This window comes from Protomyctophum bolini (assembly GCF_963924005.1).
Source record: "Protomyctophum bolini genome assembly, chromosome: 21".
NCBI classification, from domain to species: domain Eukaryota; kingdom Metazoa; phylum Chordata; class Actinopteri; order Myctophiformes; family Myctophidae; genus Protomyctophum; species Protomyctophum bolini.
Window position 1 is genome coordinate 9449435 of NC_137882.1, and position 15366 is coordinate 9464800.

At 45.2% G+C, this 15366-nt stretch overlaps 1 protein-coding gene across 1 annotated transcript; it reads right to left on the bottom strand.

The window, feature by feature from the left end:
• Positions 1–354: 354 nt before the first annotated feature.
• LOC308336095 (suppressor of tumorigenicity 14 protein homolog) lies at positions 355–14662 on the bottom strand (the record flags this gene model as incomplete). The annotated part of the gene is given in 20 exon segments (XM_080793341.1): positions 355–900; positions 2151–2287; positions 2536–2807; positions 3487–3670; positions 3829–3943; positions 4379–4381; positions 4384–4493; positions 4728–4844; positions 5173–5277; positions 6090–6223; positions 6565–6671; positions 6886–6983; positions 7127–7278; positions 7980–8199; positions 8935–9030; positions 10681–10874; positions 11205–11272; positions 13459–13583; positions 13721–13907; positions 14570–14662. Coding segments are annotated over 20 exon segments (2685 nt in total). The 3' UTR covers positions 355–732.
• Positions 14663–15366: the final 704 nt, after the last annotated feature.

A 15366-nucleotide genomic window follows, 5' to 3' on the forward strand; every position in this document is an offset into this window, starting at 1 on the left:
TGGCAGGAGAGGGTAAAATAGACAGCATAGGATATAACATGAACATAGCAAAGTATACAATCATTCCCTACCTGGGCCTTGCTCACTTGCTATACTATTTAAAAAGGAACCTATTATGACTCAAATAAACGTTTGATATTCAAATACACATACATACAGTACATGTTAATAGATGCATACAATGTGTCATGAACATACAGTACATGTTAATAGATGCATACAATGTGTCATGGACATACAGTACATGGACAAGTGTAAATGAGGACAAAACCATACAGCTACATACGTACAGGCAGAGAACTCATCCCACACTCAATGAAAGAAGTCAATAGACTTCTTTTGGCCTGTGTGCAACATGTGCCATGCTCGCCGTCTTTTTTTTGTGAGAGAAAGAGGGAGAATTGCTGTAGAGCTGAGCTATAGGAGAGAAGGACACCATGACAGAGAGGGTGAGGAAGACACACACGGAATGTGTCCATTTCTTTAGACTATAGCAATGGACTAGAGGCAATCGTAAAGAAAACTCGGCCAGTCTGGGGAAGTAAGAGCACCTGCCATGTTTCGCCTTGTGTCGGCCATGCTGCCGGACCCCCTAAAAGTAGCAGTGACCCCTGACTGAATGTGTTCTTATGAATAGAATCCTTTAGTCTGAGCATGGCTTCCGTTTCTGAACCATTAGAAGTTTGGTCTGTGTCTGTCCCTCTGTGTGTCATTCAGTCCGTCAGTCATCAGTCAGACCTGTCCTTTCGTCTGCTGATGGATCCAGTCTGCGAACTTGACCAGCTGTGTGTAAACTCCGGGACGGTTCATCCTGGCACAGCCCTCGCCCCAGCTCACGATACCCGCCAGGAACCACCGCCTGCCCCGCTCCAGGCACACCAGAGGACCCCCTGAGTCCCCCTGCACGCACACGCAAACACACACACCACACACACACACACACACACACACACACACACACACACACACACACACACACACACACACACACACACACACACACACACACACACACACACACACACACACACACACACACACACACACATTTGAACAGCAATGTATCATGATACATGGTTGACAATGCGATACATGGACGATGTTGGTTAATTATGGCGATATGATACGATATGATTCAATGATTTAAAATTGATATAGTAACTATTTAGCATAGAAGTTAAATCTGTGTGAGAGTTTTTTAAGGGAAAATGTTTGAATATGGATATAAATAAGTAAACACAAATACATACATTATATTTGAACACATATGGACAAACCCGTACCTTGACATGAACACAGAGAATTTACGCATTTCATAGATAGATCAAGTGTAGCGATATTGAATGGAAAAGTAATTAAACCCCTCTTTTCTTGTGTGGACCATACGTTTGATCTCTGCTTGATTCTGACTGTTCTGGTTGGAGCTACAGTATCAATTGCAGAGATAAAAAGCTTTTTGAAACTACACCATGCCTGATTGATGTCATCAGAATTGAGAACAGGGGACCAGTCAAGCTTTGAAAAGCCTCAAAAAATGGAGCCACTGAGTAGCGCTTAAAGGGACACTTCACCCCTTTTGCAACCAGATCTTATTTTAATGACTTTCCTGGGGGTTTTATGTGGGTATTGTGTGTTTTTAGATATTTTAGTATTTCAAAGTGTCTGTGATGTCATGGACACTGGTCTCACTTCCTTCCTGGACTACAATTACCATAATGCTTGGTGCACTCACCCCTCCTTGTGGAGAGGGATAGGGGCTGTCAACTTGTAGTCCAGGAAGGAAGTGGGACCAGTGTCCATGACACTTTGAAATACTAAAATATCTAAAAACACATAATACCCACATAAAACCCCCAAAAAGTGTTTCTCGTCTCCTAAGAATCTGGTTGCAAAAGGGATGAAGTGTCCCTTTAAAGGATCTGGCAGTGACTGATTTATGGGAGTTATAAATGACTCGTTGATCTCTCCTGGAGCAGTAAAGTAAGTAAGAAAGTGGTCACTAATGCCATAGTTTAAAACATCACTTTGAGAGATAAGATTGTGCTTTTCTGATAACAGTTTCGGTTTCTGAAAAGAGAAAATCACACTACCTTTAAATTGTTAAATGCAGTTACTATATCGTTACACCCCTACCAAATAAGTATACACACCTGACAAGCATCTACCCCTCCATTCAGGTTCCCAGCACAGAGCATCCTGGGAGTGACAGCATCGTCATACAGCTTGTTACATGTGTTTCTGCTGATGATCCTCACTGAGGCCTCTTGCAAGAGAGCTGCCAGCTCGCCTAAACAAATAGCAGACAGCATACACACAGCATTAAATAACATGTACTAATGTTATACCATCATCAGCACTTAATATTAATCGCAGGCGCACAGATGAGTGCAACCAATTTTGGTTAATTATACAACATGGGCAAAACGTGTGCGGTTATAAACACCTTTTGTGCTGGAAGAAAGGACCCTCCATTTTGTTTACTTTTCTAGTTTATATGGGCGACTAGTAATTAAGGTACATTTCAGCAGCTCTCACCGTCCTCCATAAGCACTCCCCAGCCAGTGACGAAGCAGCTGGTCCCCGTGCTGAAGGAATGCGTGGGCGCCGGGACACACACGGGCTGAACCATTTCGTTGAAGAAGATGGGAACGCTGAGCTCCAGGAGGGCGATGTCGTAGTCCGAGGTGAACTGGTCGTACTGCGGGTGGATGAGGATGCGACGGACCGGCCTGGTAGCCGCTCCGTTGTTACCCGCGGTCATCACACGCATGCCCATGTATGCACGCCACGCCCGGGCATCAGAGTATCTGTATAGGCAAAAAAGGCAAGGAACCGTGTGGACATGAGGTGGCATTTCATTACATAACTTATCGTTACAGCATTACAGACAACTGATGTCAAAATGAAAAAAGAGGAAGAGCTTTGTGCTCAAAACTGAATGTTGTTTTTTTTGTGTAGTAAAGCATCATTTATTTATTCTTCTCTACTTCTCAACTGTTCGTTGCTCAGCACCTGCCCAAGCTTGGGTTAGGGATGTGCGTGTCATTTCTCTTTCTCTTTTTTCAAATGTAAAAATTAACAAAGTATTACTAATTCTAAATGAATTTCCAATATATATATTGTTTAAAAAATCACACCCGTGTGAACTGAGTGGTGCAACTCCCCTCTCCCCCCCCCCCCCCCCCCCCCCTCCTCTCTCTCTCTCTCTCTCTCTCTCTCTCACATTAGCAGGCAACAGTGCAGCACGTGCAGCACTATCTCTCTCTCTGGCACAACAGCGCCCCTACTGGTACTAATAGTCATACTGGTGCTCATTAACATCACATAGGCGGACACATAGGTGAACCAACACATGAACACGGACATTGCTGTTCCTTGGAGTGGTTGCACCACTCAAAAATGGGGATGCATGGCATGCAGACCCGCGCATCATTAGCGGCGACTGATTATGATCACTGGTGTTTTTTTTTCTTTTTTAAATCTCACTTAATGGAATCCGAATCCTGGAAGCAGTGTGCAGCCGAGATGAGCCAGCGGTTGGAGACAAGCGAGGCCCCACACACGTGGCCATAGCGATCCATCTGGAGGCTCACCTGCCAGGGCCACGAGCCGGCCCCCGCATCAGACCCTCCCACTATCTTAGTACGCCTCTTAGGCCTCGTACCACAACCTGGTAGGGGGGGTATAAGAACAGGAAGGCGGGTTAGGGGCTAGGGGGGGTAGGCCAAATCCTCTTTCTTCCCTAAGGAAACAGGTTTTTAGCTTGGTTTTCCTATCACCTAAATGAACGGTCACTGGTCAGGTATGCACAAAAAATGTACTGCTCACCACATCGCAGCTCATCAGAGCCGTCAGAGCAGTCTTTGTTTCCGTCGCATTCAGGGTTGATCTTACTCACACACTTTCCATTGTTACATTTGTAGGTGGATGGAGTGCAGCCTTTCTGGACTAAAGAGGAAAGGATAGAGCAGGTGTAAATATATGAATATTATATCATATCATTCTTAGTAGTTACTTCAATTTAGAGATTCCATATAATATAGTAACCGCATAAACCCTATTTATACTTAGTCTTTGCAGCTTAGTAGCTTAGTAAATACTTAGTTGTTAGCTTGTGGCTATTTTTGTCAGAGGTTTGGTGTAGGGAAAAAAGCAGAGGCCAGGTGGAGACTCTGGTGGGACCCCAGTCAATGAAGTATATAGGGTGTATCTGGCTAATCTGAATTAAAAGTTCATCAAAAAAGGTTTATCAGTATACCAAAGTGCTCTCCATTGGACTTTCCAATCATTGATCAATGCCTTTGACAAAGACATTGATCAGTTTTGATGGCAGGAAAAAAGTTTAACAACCTGTTATGGTAGATGAATGAAAGAATACTCGCATGCTCTTGTGCAGTTGATTTCATCACTACGGTCTTTGCAGTCTATGATGCCATCACACACTGAAGACTTTGGCAAGCACAACTTGTTGGGACACACGTGGTAGCATTTACCTGCAAAAGAAATACAGCAAACATAAGCATTCATCACAGACATGCTTCAAGTGTGTGCCTTGTTTATGTCTAGCCTACAACTGCTTTCACGTGCGTGCTGTGCTTCACACATTGTGAGCTTGTAGATCGATGTACCATTTTCTACAGCTTTTGAAAATCTTGATTTTAATTAAGTTCTTTGATGTTCTTTTATTCTTTAATCGTATGACGGTATATAAATGAGAATTTACTCACCACAGTTGCTCTCTTCACTGCTGCTGTCTCCGCAGGTGTTTTGACCACCATTACACAGGCTGCCGTGTGGCTTGCACTGACCACTGCCACATGACACTTCTCCTGGCTTGCAGAGCGCTGTATACGAGACACACGCACGCACGCACGCGCACACGCGCACACACACACACACACACACACACACACACACACACACACACACACACACACACACACACACACAGTGTGTGTTTGGTTTAATTAGTACCGGTAAATCGTCATTTCGCAGTTTGTAAGCACATGTACTGTGGCTAAATGTGTAAAACCTGATTAGGAAGCTCCAAAAAAATATAGAATTGATGCCTAGATTTGTACATTATTAGCAAAAGATAAGGGTACACCCTACTAGTTTGATGTACTGTTACTTTACAGTACAGAGACTATGAGCTGCTGTTGATAGACTTACAACATCTAGCTTCATCCCGGCTATCTGAGCAGTCTTTTGTGCCATCACACACATTCCTCAGAGGGATACAGCGTCCATCACCACAGCGGAACTGTCGAGGACAGGCTGGAGGAGACACACATGAAGGAATAACAACCCTGGAACTGTTCTACTTTCTCACAGTTGCAGCAATTACCCTGAAAGCTTGAAAAGTGTGCCTCTGGGGCTGTGACCTAAAAGGCTGGTTGGAACACTGAGAGCATCTGGGAGAGGAGATTCCTCTTCCTCAATATAAGCCATTGCGGTTTGCGCAATCCTCAGTAAGACTGTGCATGACTGACTGTAGTTCCGTTTTCCAGAAGGTGGGCATAACCGTTTTCCTGTTCCAGGTCAGTATTCTCATAGCTTCATTTAATTTGGCTCAGAATCAGAAAGATTAAGCTATGGGAAACTGACCTGGCTGGAACAGGACATGTTGATCCTTTTGAAAGATGGAACTACAGTAATGCACACAGTCTATTCTATTGCACCAATGAGCTGCTCAGTGGCCAACGGTCTATTCTATTGCACCAATGAGCTGCTCAGTGGCCAACGGTAAGAATGATTTAGCAATGTTCAGCTCCGTATGCAGCTACTTCTCAGTGCCAGCTTCGACAGCCTGTACAAAGCTGACACTGATGTGAAACAATATGAATATATTATTACATATACCATTGTTAGGAAAGACAGAAAATGGCCATCATTAAATGCTTATAGAGAAATGCTGCGAAGGGCTGAGATGCCCCCTAAAGTGCTGTGCTATGCGCCCCCCTCACCCAAGCTTGGTGCCCTGGTCTGCAGCCCCTAAAGCCAATGCACAATGGGCCACAGGCCTTTAAAAAAAAGCTTAGCTGGCTTGGGAATCGCAATGATGCTGCTGTGGAAGCATTTGGACTTACTGCTGTCAGGATTGAAGGCTCGGTAGAGGATATAGAAGCCCTTGTGAGTGAGTGACTCATCAGAGTGGAAGTGGAGTGAAACAGGAGAAGAGTATACACGCTTCTTGTAGCTGTCTGGCATCGGATTACATAATCTGGAAAATGAATGTGATTGGAAACTCATAAAACCCAGTGTCACACTTCTCATATGACGAATAGCAAAAATAGCCAATTACATTACATTTATCAACATTACAATAAAACATATTAAAATCTTTTTGGCAATATAATGACATGCCCAAAATAGGCACACCAGGTTGAAAGGGAATGAAAGCAAGTTATTATTTTGTGCAACATATTTAAAATTGTGGACTACCTCCAAACAGATAAGGCCTCATGCCTGATCCTTGGCTCCAGCCCCAAAGGGGGCACAGATCCGTAGACATTCGGTGGGGAAACACCACTCTGTAGACAGTCACACCTCAGTACTACTTACTTGACCCCTGCGACGTCCAGCCAGTCTTTCTCACAGCCGTCTGAGGACGCGTCTTGAATGTCGAACGTCACGATCGTCAGGGAGATCTGGTATCCTGGCAGTGGCGCCTGGAACACGACACCAGACAGGAGCAGGGTTCACATGTCGGAATGTGGAGAGGCAACAGAACAAAGGTACCATCCTCTCTCTCTCTCTCTCTCTCTCTCTCTCTCTTGATCTTTATCTTTGCCTTTCACTTAATCTCTCTCTAGCCCTGTCTATCACTCACAACATACACTGATACATACACCCGCGCAAGTGCGCACATACATACACACGCACCCGCAGTGTCCAGCTGCAGTCCACATTGGGGGGGTAGTAGGATGGGTAGTAAGGCGAGGCCAGAGAGCCATTCCACGAGGAGATGGAGCCTCCACAGCCTGCAGGGGGAGACATTTCACACAGAGAAACAGGAAAGAACCCAGTTAAAAAACAACAGCAAGTCAAACTTGTTTCACATTATGCAACATATCTATCTCATTGTGTGTGTGCGTGCGTGCGTGCGTGCGTGTAGCAGTCACACCTGATTTGGGGATAGCCTGGAAATAGGCTTTGAAAACAGCTCCATCCCTCTGCCTACTGAAGGAGAAGGTGACCAGCATAACATTCCCAGAAGATGTTAGCTTCATGACGGGAGACAGGCCAGACGCAGGTGGGCCAGGCATACCACACCACCTGGGACAGGCAGAGACCTTCAGCTAATCGTTGATGTCGGGCAGAAACCTCCTATCTCCATAGTGTAACTTATTTGTAAATGAATGTCCTATTTCATCGTACTACAGCATCACACAAAAAGTACCAAAAGTAGCACATCTGCAAGCCTGAAACACGGCACGAAGTAGATCTGCTACTTTAGTTTAATTAATCCTGAGAAGTAACAGTTTTTGGACATATGATGTCTCCACCCGACAGCGACGGTATGCAGAGTGGTTATAGCTCAGAGGCTCATGCAAGTGGTCATTGGGTATGTCAGCAAGTGGAAAACCCAAGTCATATTCCGTTCAATTCTATCATAACTTATGAATGAATGAACTTATGAATCATAAGTAACACTGCAGGATATAGGCATGTGTCATGCCAGGTACTGAAATATTTAAAGTATCACATCCATTTTCAATAGTGGAACCTCAACCCACACAGACTCCATAGCTCCTTGTCTCAAAACGATATGGAGACCCTCCCCCATCTCCAGGCTCTACTGATCCAAAGATATGGAGACCCTCCATCCCCAGTCTCTCCACAAACCACCAAAAATGGAATAAGTGCATTTTGACACCGTATTTGCTCCACAATACGGTGTGGAGCAAATCAGGAGCAAAAATACGCAATCTGAACATCCCTATAGATGAAGGGCATGAATTGAAAAGTCCAAATACCTGGCAATGATCTTGTTCTGTAAAGGTAGCAGGAAGTCGTACGCAGACAGTTTGTGGGCAGAGCAGCTTCCGGGCGTGGCTCCATACAGACTCAGGACGACCAGTCTCACCACGTGACCCGAGGGGACCCGCAGGCGCCACTGGTAGTACGGCTTCTTGGGGTTCACCAGACTCAGGGTGCGGTTGTGGCCAAATTTGGCATAGAGGTCAAAGGACATAGCTACACAAGAGAAATGATGGTTTTGTTTACGCGTCTTCTAATTCACATTCAGTACACCGTGTGGACGAAGTGGTTTTGCAGACAAACCGTATATACAGCAATCAATGAACAAGAGCAAGAATACGTTACAATGTAAAAAAAGTGCAAAGTAAAACATCTGAAGGTTTAAAAGGCATTAGTTCAGTAATGATCAGGATCAGAGCACGCGCCCCAAAATCAATCAAACTAAATAATGCATTGCAATTCATTGACAGCTTCTGATTAACTCTGCCTCATGGGATGTTCACACAGCATGGCTGCAACTCTATGCATTTCAGCGTGTACGCATGGTGCAGTTGAAACCGACCATCAAATGGGGACAGAAAAGTGATTTAAAGTACTTTGGGTACATGGCATGGTTGTTGGCACTGGGATATTCACACACAACCATCTCCAGGGTTTATAGAGAATGGAAAAGGAAAAAAAATCCAGTGAGAAAACAGTCTGTGAGAAAAATGCCTTGTTGATGCCAGAGGTCAGTGCAGAATGGCCAGACTGGTTCGAGCTGATAGAATAGCAAAAATAACTCAAATAACCGCATCTTTAAGTGCACAACACCTCAAACCTTAGGCAGATGGATTACACAAGCAGAAGAACACATCGGGTGACACTACTGTCAGTTTTGAACAGGAAACTGAGGCAAGACCTTTTTGACAATAGAAGATTGGGTGAGAGTGTATATCATGCTTCCCTTACCTTGGAAACCCAGCTGCCACTTCCCACTCTGGATGCTATTTGGGTTTTTAATCTTGTCTGTCTTGTCATCCGAGTCAAAGTCATCAGGGTCCAAACCTACAGAGGCACATGAGACATGTCTTCATATACATAAAAATGTTATGCAAGTTCTACCTATACAAAAACATTTACAACATTGTTATTGTGTGTGTGTGTGTGTGTGTGTGTGTGTGTGTGTGTGTGTGTGTGTGTGTGTGTGTGTGTGTGTGTGTGTGTGTGTGTGTGTGTGTGTGTGTGTGTGTGTGTGTGTGTGTGTGTGTGTGCTCGTGCATACATATTTATGTGTGAAAACATTTATAAAAACGAATGTGTTAAAGTGTTAAATACCGGTAGCTCTATATTCCCATAGTAATCATTGTTATAGATATAGACAGCAGCAAGGGTCTTCCTGTCGCTCCTCTTCAGTAAAACAGAAAATACATTTTCAGGTTGGGATACCAATTTTATCCAATCAGGAGGAGAGCGAACTGGTACAGGATAAACAAGTGAAAATGGAAGAGATTAAACAAATAAATGAGCAGACAAAAGTTTAAACTGATACAAGAGTTCACTCTCCGGCTTCAATTAAATTAATGTCCCACCTGAAAATGTAACGTTTACCAACAGACTCAATGTTTTTTAAATAATCTTTAGAAAGTATGCTCATGAATGTGCGTAGTTAAATTTAACCGTAGTTAAATTATGCACATAATAATTTAGATGCTGCATGGGTTCACAGTAACTCTTGTAAGAAGACACAATTTTGAGCACACATGCTCAAAATGCTCCTTTAATATTAAACTACTAGTTGGGCACTGGCCTAATTGGAACGATGCAAGTTGGAAATGCATGCCCCACCCAGTTATTATGTCCGTGTCCCTTTCATGCCCATATATGGAGTTCTTTGTCAGACATGCCCAAATGTGGAGTCAATGCAGATGTCAGAACATCATTGTGATGTCAGAACAGGCCAGCTCCATAGATCTAGGATTGATCAGGCCCTGTCCAGAGCCCGGGCAGAGGCTTTTGTGTCAGTGTGATGTCAGAACAGGCCAGCTCCATATATGGAGACATAATTTGATCCCTGTCCAGAGCCCGGGCAGAGGCTTTTGTGCTGGTTCTGGACAACGGTGTATCCGACGGACCTCGAGGTCTCTCATTCCCACGAATGTACTGTAGATCCAATTCAGACTCAGCGGTGTAAAGTAACATTTACTAGTACTGTACTTGAGTAAAAAAGTTTGAGTTTTTTTTTAAACTTTATTTGAGTATGTCCAATTACAAGCAGAGCGTGCAAGTAATGTTATCAGTCATGCGTATGTCCCTTAGCAGCATATGATATGACGTCATATGCTGGCACGAAGCAGACCGTGCAGGTTGCTGAGTTTAGATCCTCTACTTCAGCCCTATACATTTCAGCCCTATACAGCCCTATCCACACTTTTCCTGGGCTGTGTGTGCTCCAATTCCTGTCAATGTGATCCAATGAAACTGGTCAGATGACCAATGATATCCAATTAAATCAACAGGAACTGGAGCACACACAGCCCAGGAAAAGTGTGGATACATTTCAGGCATTTTGAAAAATGTGAAAACTAGTGAAATTAGTTATTTACTTATTTAACTACTACTAATTGTTACCTACTTTCTTACTACCTATTTTCTTTGCTACCTATTTTCTTGTGTAACACAGAGTGGTATTTGTAACAAATATATGGGCCACTCTACCGAGCCAGCTGAACAGGTCCATGTCTCTGTTCATGTAGTATCGCTGCTCGTTGCGGCTGTCCAGCAGCTTGTTGGTGCCCGGGAGTCTCCGCTGCAGCCGCTCGGGACCCCGCCTCCCCATCTCCATGGCAACGTCGTCCGGGGCGGAGAATTTACTCCAGTAGAAGACGCTGAGGCCCTGCTGTGTTCCTTCACTGTCACACAAATGGTTTACAATGTTGCTATTCTAAAGGGCCTGTAACACTTGGGTTGTGTGCCAGCGTCGCGCACCATAAATAGCTGATCTGCAAGCTCACAACACGGCGCGTTGTGAGCTTCTACATCGGCTATTTTTGGTGACAGTGTATTGTAGGCTACTGTATTGTATCTGGGCGGGGCTGTATATATGATCTTTATGAGCAGAAACTGGATGGTCACACTATACAATCATGTATATCAGTGTTCATAAAAGAAAATTGCATGTTACGCTCAAAATCTACACTCAAGATTGTGTTTCTTGCATAATTTAGTTATTTTAGACTTACCTGAAGGCGATAATTCCTGAGCGTAGGTAATAGGAGCTCCAAGGGGACGACTCATAGAGTTGTGAGAACTGTTTTTCAGAGGGCAGAGAGAGGAGGAATCAGTCAGGGCAATGGCACATTTGCAAACTTTGACACAATGGATGCTACATCATGACATGGCTTGTGAGGTAACTTCACTCGGACGTCCCATGGCTGCTTGGGAATCAGAAGGTTTCAGGTTCGATCCATGGCTCCACATGGGTTAGTGTTGAAGTGTCGTTGGGAAAGACACTAAACCCCAGCAGTTTGGTGCCTTGCATGGTCACCTCCGCCCTCAGTGTTTGATTTTGTGTGTGAATGAGTTGTGCATGAATGCATTGTAACACTTTAAGAATGCACCATTTACCTTTTACTTCACCAATGTATGACACACAGGCGCACCCGGTGGAGATCATGGTGGTTGAGTTATTTTGTGTGAGAGAATCCAATGTAATATTAGTATATACAGTATACCAATGTGTGCATGAGCCCAGTAAAATCCTCAGTGTCAGTTTAACTCAGTCTGTAAAAAAGGACACAAATGGTCCATTTTTACATTCTCAGAGTTAAACTGACACTGAGGATTTTGTGCAGCACAGAGGTCCTTTGTGTCCCTCTCACCTGCCAGCCTTGTAGAAGCAGACCCTGGGTGGTATGGGCTGCTGGCCCTGGGTTCACCTGCTCTATAATGAACAGATGGCCATGCAGATACTGTGACCACCTGACTAGCCCACTGACTCACCCACAGGGCTGATTACTAGGAAATTAGAGTAAATTGCTGAAGAGAGGGGAAACGTTCACCCATTATCAATCAAGCGTGTCCTATGTAATCAACCTGATCATATAGGATATGTGCACTGTGCAGCTCCTGGCCTTTATTCTTGTTGCCGTCCAGTGGGCTCCATCCAGGTCCTTCGTGTCTCTTTCCACCATCCCAGAGTAATATAGTAAGAGAGTGGCGACACTAGCGTTGACTCCCATTGTAACAATGGAATGCGGAAGTGCTCATTCTATCTCAATGGGATAGTTCCAGCCATAGGAGCAATGTTTGGAACTATAGCCCATAGGCACCTGCTTTGTGGCGAGATCAAAGCGTGTCGCTACTCTCCTACTCTACACTCTGCACCATCCTTCCCCATAGTGCCCCGTCTCTCTCAACCCCTGCCTGGAGTTGTGGTTGTCTCCCCTTCTGCATGGAAGGGCACAGAGTGGCTGATTGTGTGTGAAGGCGACACAGACAATGTTTTTATTGAGGGGCTGCTCGTCCTCTCACTCTCGCTGCTGCATGGGCCTTCGGCAGGGCTCACAAATGCCAGGCTTGTCTTCGGCCCTGAAAGGGCCCTGTCTCTGGGGGTCCCAGGACTCACGCACACACTGGACCGGGGTCCTGTTACAGCAGCTTTACATTTAACACCACCAGAGAGAGGGAGAAGGAGAAGAGAGAGAGAGGGAGAGAGAGATTGAGATTGAGAGAGGGATTGAGAGAGAGAGAGAGAGAGAGAGAGAGAGAGAGAGAGAGAGAGAGAGAGAGAGAGAGACAGACAGACAGACAGACAGACAGACAGACAGACAGACAGACAGACAGACAGACAGACAGACAGACAGACAGACAGACAGACAGACAGACAGACAGACAGACAGACAGACAGACAGACAGACAGACAGACAGACAGACAGACAGACAGACAGACAGACAGACAGACAGACGGGGAGGGAGAGGGGGAGGGAGAGGGGGAGGGAGAGAAGAGAGAGGGAGAGGGAGAGAAGGAGAGAGGGGGAGGGAGAGAATAGAGAGGGGGAGGAGAGAAGAGAGAGGGTCAGAGGGAGAGGGAGAGGAGAGAGAGGGAGAGAGAGAAAGACAGAAAGACAGACAGACAGACAGACAGACGGGGAGGGAGAAGAGAGAGAGGAAGAGAGAGGGAGAGGAGAGAGACGCTTCAATGGAAGAAAGAGGAAAAAAGAGGACAGAAAGGAGACCACTAAAAAGAATACAAATGCAAAGAGAAACACTTGGATAGAGAATAAAGCGCGGGCAGAGGGCTGCCGCGCTTTGCCAATGCGGAAGGTGAAAAAGACAGAAACAAGTAGGTTGCTGTAGGGAGCCAGCTGGTCACAGACGACATCAGCATCAAGATCAGTTTGAGCCAGGAATAGGAAGGGTCAAGCAGCACTCAAGAATGGGCTTTCAGGGAAGACACAGCGAAGGCGACCATCACTCGCTTGCTGCTCCACTTACATAATGGTTCAAAGCCTGAGCCTGTCGGCGAAACTCTGGCGAGGTGGAGTTAGCCAGGTCCAATGAGAAGTTCAGGCTGGGGAACTCTATGCTGCCGCCAAGGTAGAACACTGAGGGAGGCGGAGCTTTAAAAAAACAACAAGGGATATTAGACAGGTATACGAGTTGAACGGTGGTCAGAATGTTTTGAAACAGGTTTTGAAGTCTTTAATAGTGGATATGAGGACACAACGCTGACCAACACAGATAATACTGTACTCACATGTTAAGAAGTGTAGAGTCAGTGCAACTGCAGCGGTGAAAGGGAAGAAGGGCAGGATACCTAACGTCCACCTCCTCCATGAACCACAGGGCGGTGCTCGGGCCACCTCGACCTTCTCATCCGCCTGAACATCAAGCTTCATGGGGTGGCTCTGGGATTGGGTGGGCACCTTTAAGACCCCCTCTCCCTTCCAGAGACAAACACAACTCACACATCATACTACTACTCTAAGCTTCTCTTGTGGGATCTCTTTACAGTGTGACTACAGAACAAGATGAATAAAGAACAAATGTGGAAAGCTAATTGACCTTTGTACAAAATCTATGCACTTAATCTATCCTAACGGAGCGCGCATACTTAAGCGCCACTGATTTATTGAGAGCAACGGCGAACATCTTTTCAGCTGAAAGGTTCTTCTAAAACATTTAACGGTTGGCAAAATTCCCCGGGGGAGAACACAAAGCGTGGCAAGAGGGGTCTGCTTTCCCACGGCCCGGCGCTCTGGTGTCAGCACTCCATCAAGTAGCACACTCTGACATGGACATTCATGAGAAAGAGAACCAGATACCCATAGAGACGGATTTTACAATTAAGATGAGCCATGGCTGAGTGGACTAAGCTGATGAACTGCCGAGATCGTTCAGCCTCCTGCCTCTGATGAGGGGAAATCCCTGGTCTATCAAAAACAGAGGGTGAAAAACTCTATATGCTTTTTAAATGTTATAGCCAAACCTGGCATAGACATAATATATTACTTGCGATGAGCGATGGTCTGTTTTTCATTTTCTCTTTGTCCTGGGATCAGACAGATGAAAAAAAGCGAGAGGCTACTGAAGCCATGTCTCTTACCTGTGCAGCAGGCAGGCTGGCAGCAGAACAAATATGTCCATGGCCACAGACGCTGTAAACTTCGCAGGTTTTGCTTTTGGGGTGAGTCCTCATGGCACAGTCCCGTTAAGCTCCGGAGAGGTGATATACAACAATACCTCAGGCATAGAAATGATGGAGAGAGGAAACCCCTAAGCTATCGCTGCTTTGAAAAAGTGCAGAAACCCGACCTGAGCGGCTCGGACGCGGCGGGCATTCACTGCACTGCCGTATACCTGGACGGCAGGTGTCACACGGAGCCCCACAATGCAGTGCGGGACAATGGGTCCACTATGAAAGTGTACAATCCACACAAGCATCCGTGCGACAGATATTTGTGGGCAAACGTCCCCCGTTGTGTATGTGGAGGAAAGTTGGTCGGACAAAAGAATGTTTTGAGAGGAACGTGCGCAAGGCATCCGGATAATGGCGACTTGGCGGACATGCCCTTGGATCTTCCACAGGGGTACAAAAGAAGCTACAGTAGACTGGCAATAAGCGTACAATTCTTTTGTGGATGATTGATACAGGAGATAAAATGGTCTCACTGGCAGTCTCAGTCATGGGAGAGAAAACAGAAGTAGTAAAGTGGCATTGCAGTATGAGTTGTAGGAGCATGGTATATTAGAATTTAAATCCTTCATGTCACTTTTTATTTTTCAATCAGGTTTTATTTTTGCGCATCAAGATCTTAAACTACTTTACACTTTTCATCTGATCTGCGGTAATAATACAATAATGATAAAAACTTTACACAGTGTGCAATGGAAACCTAACAC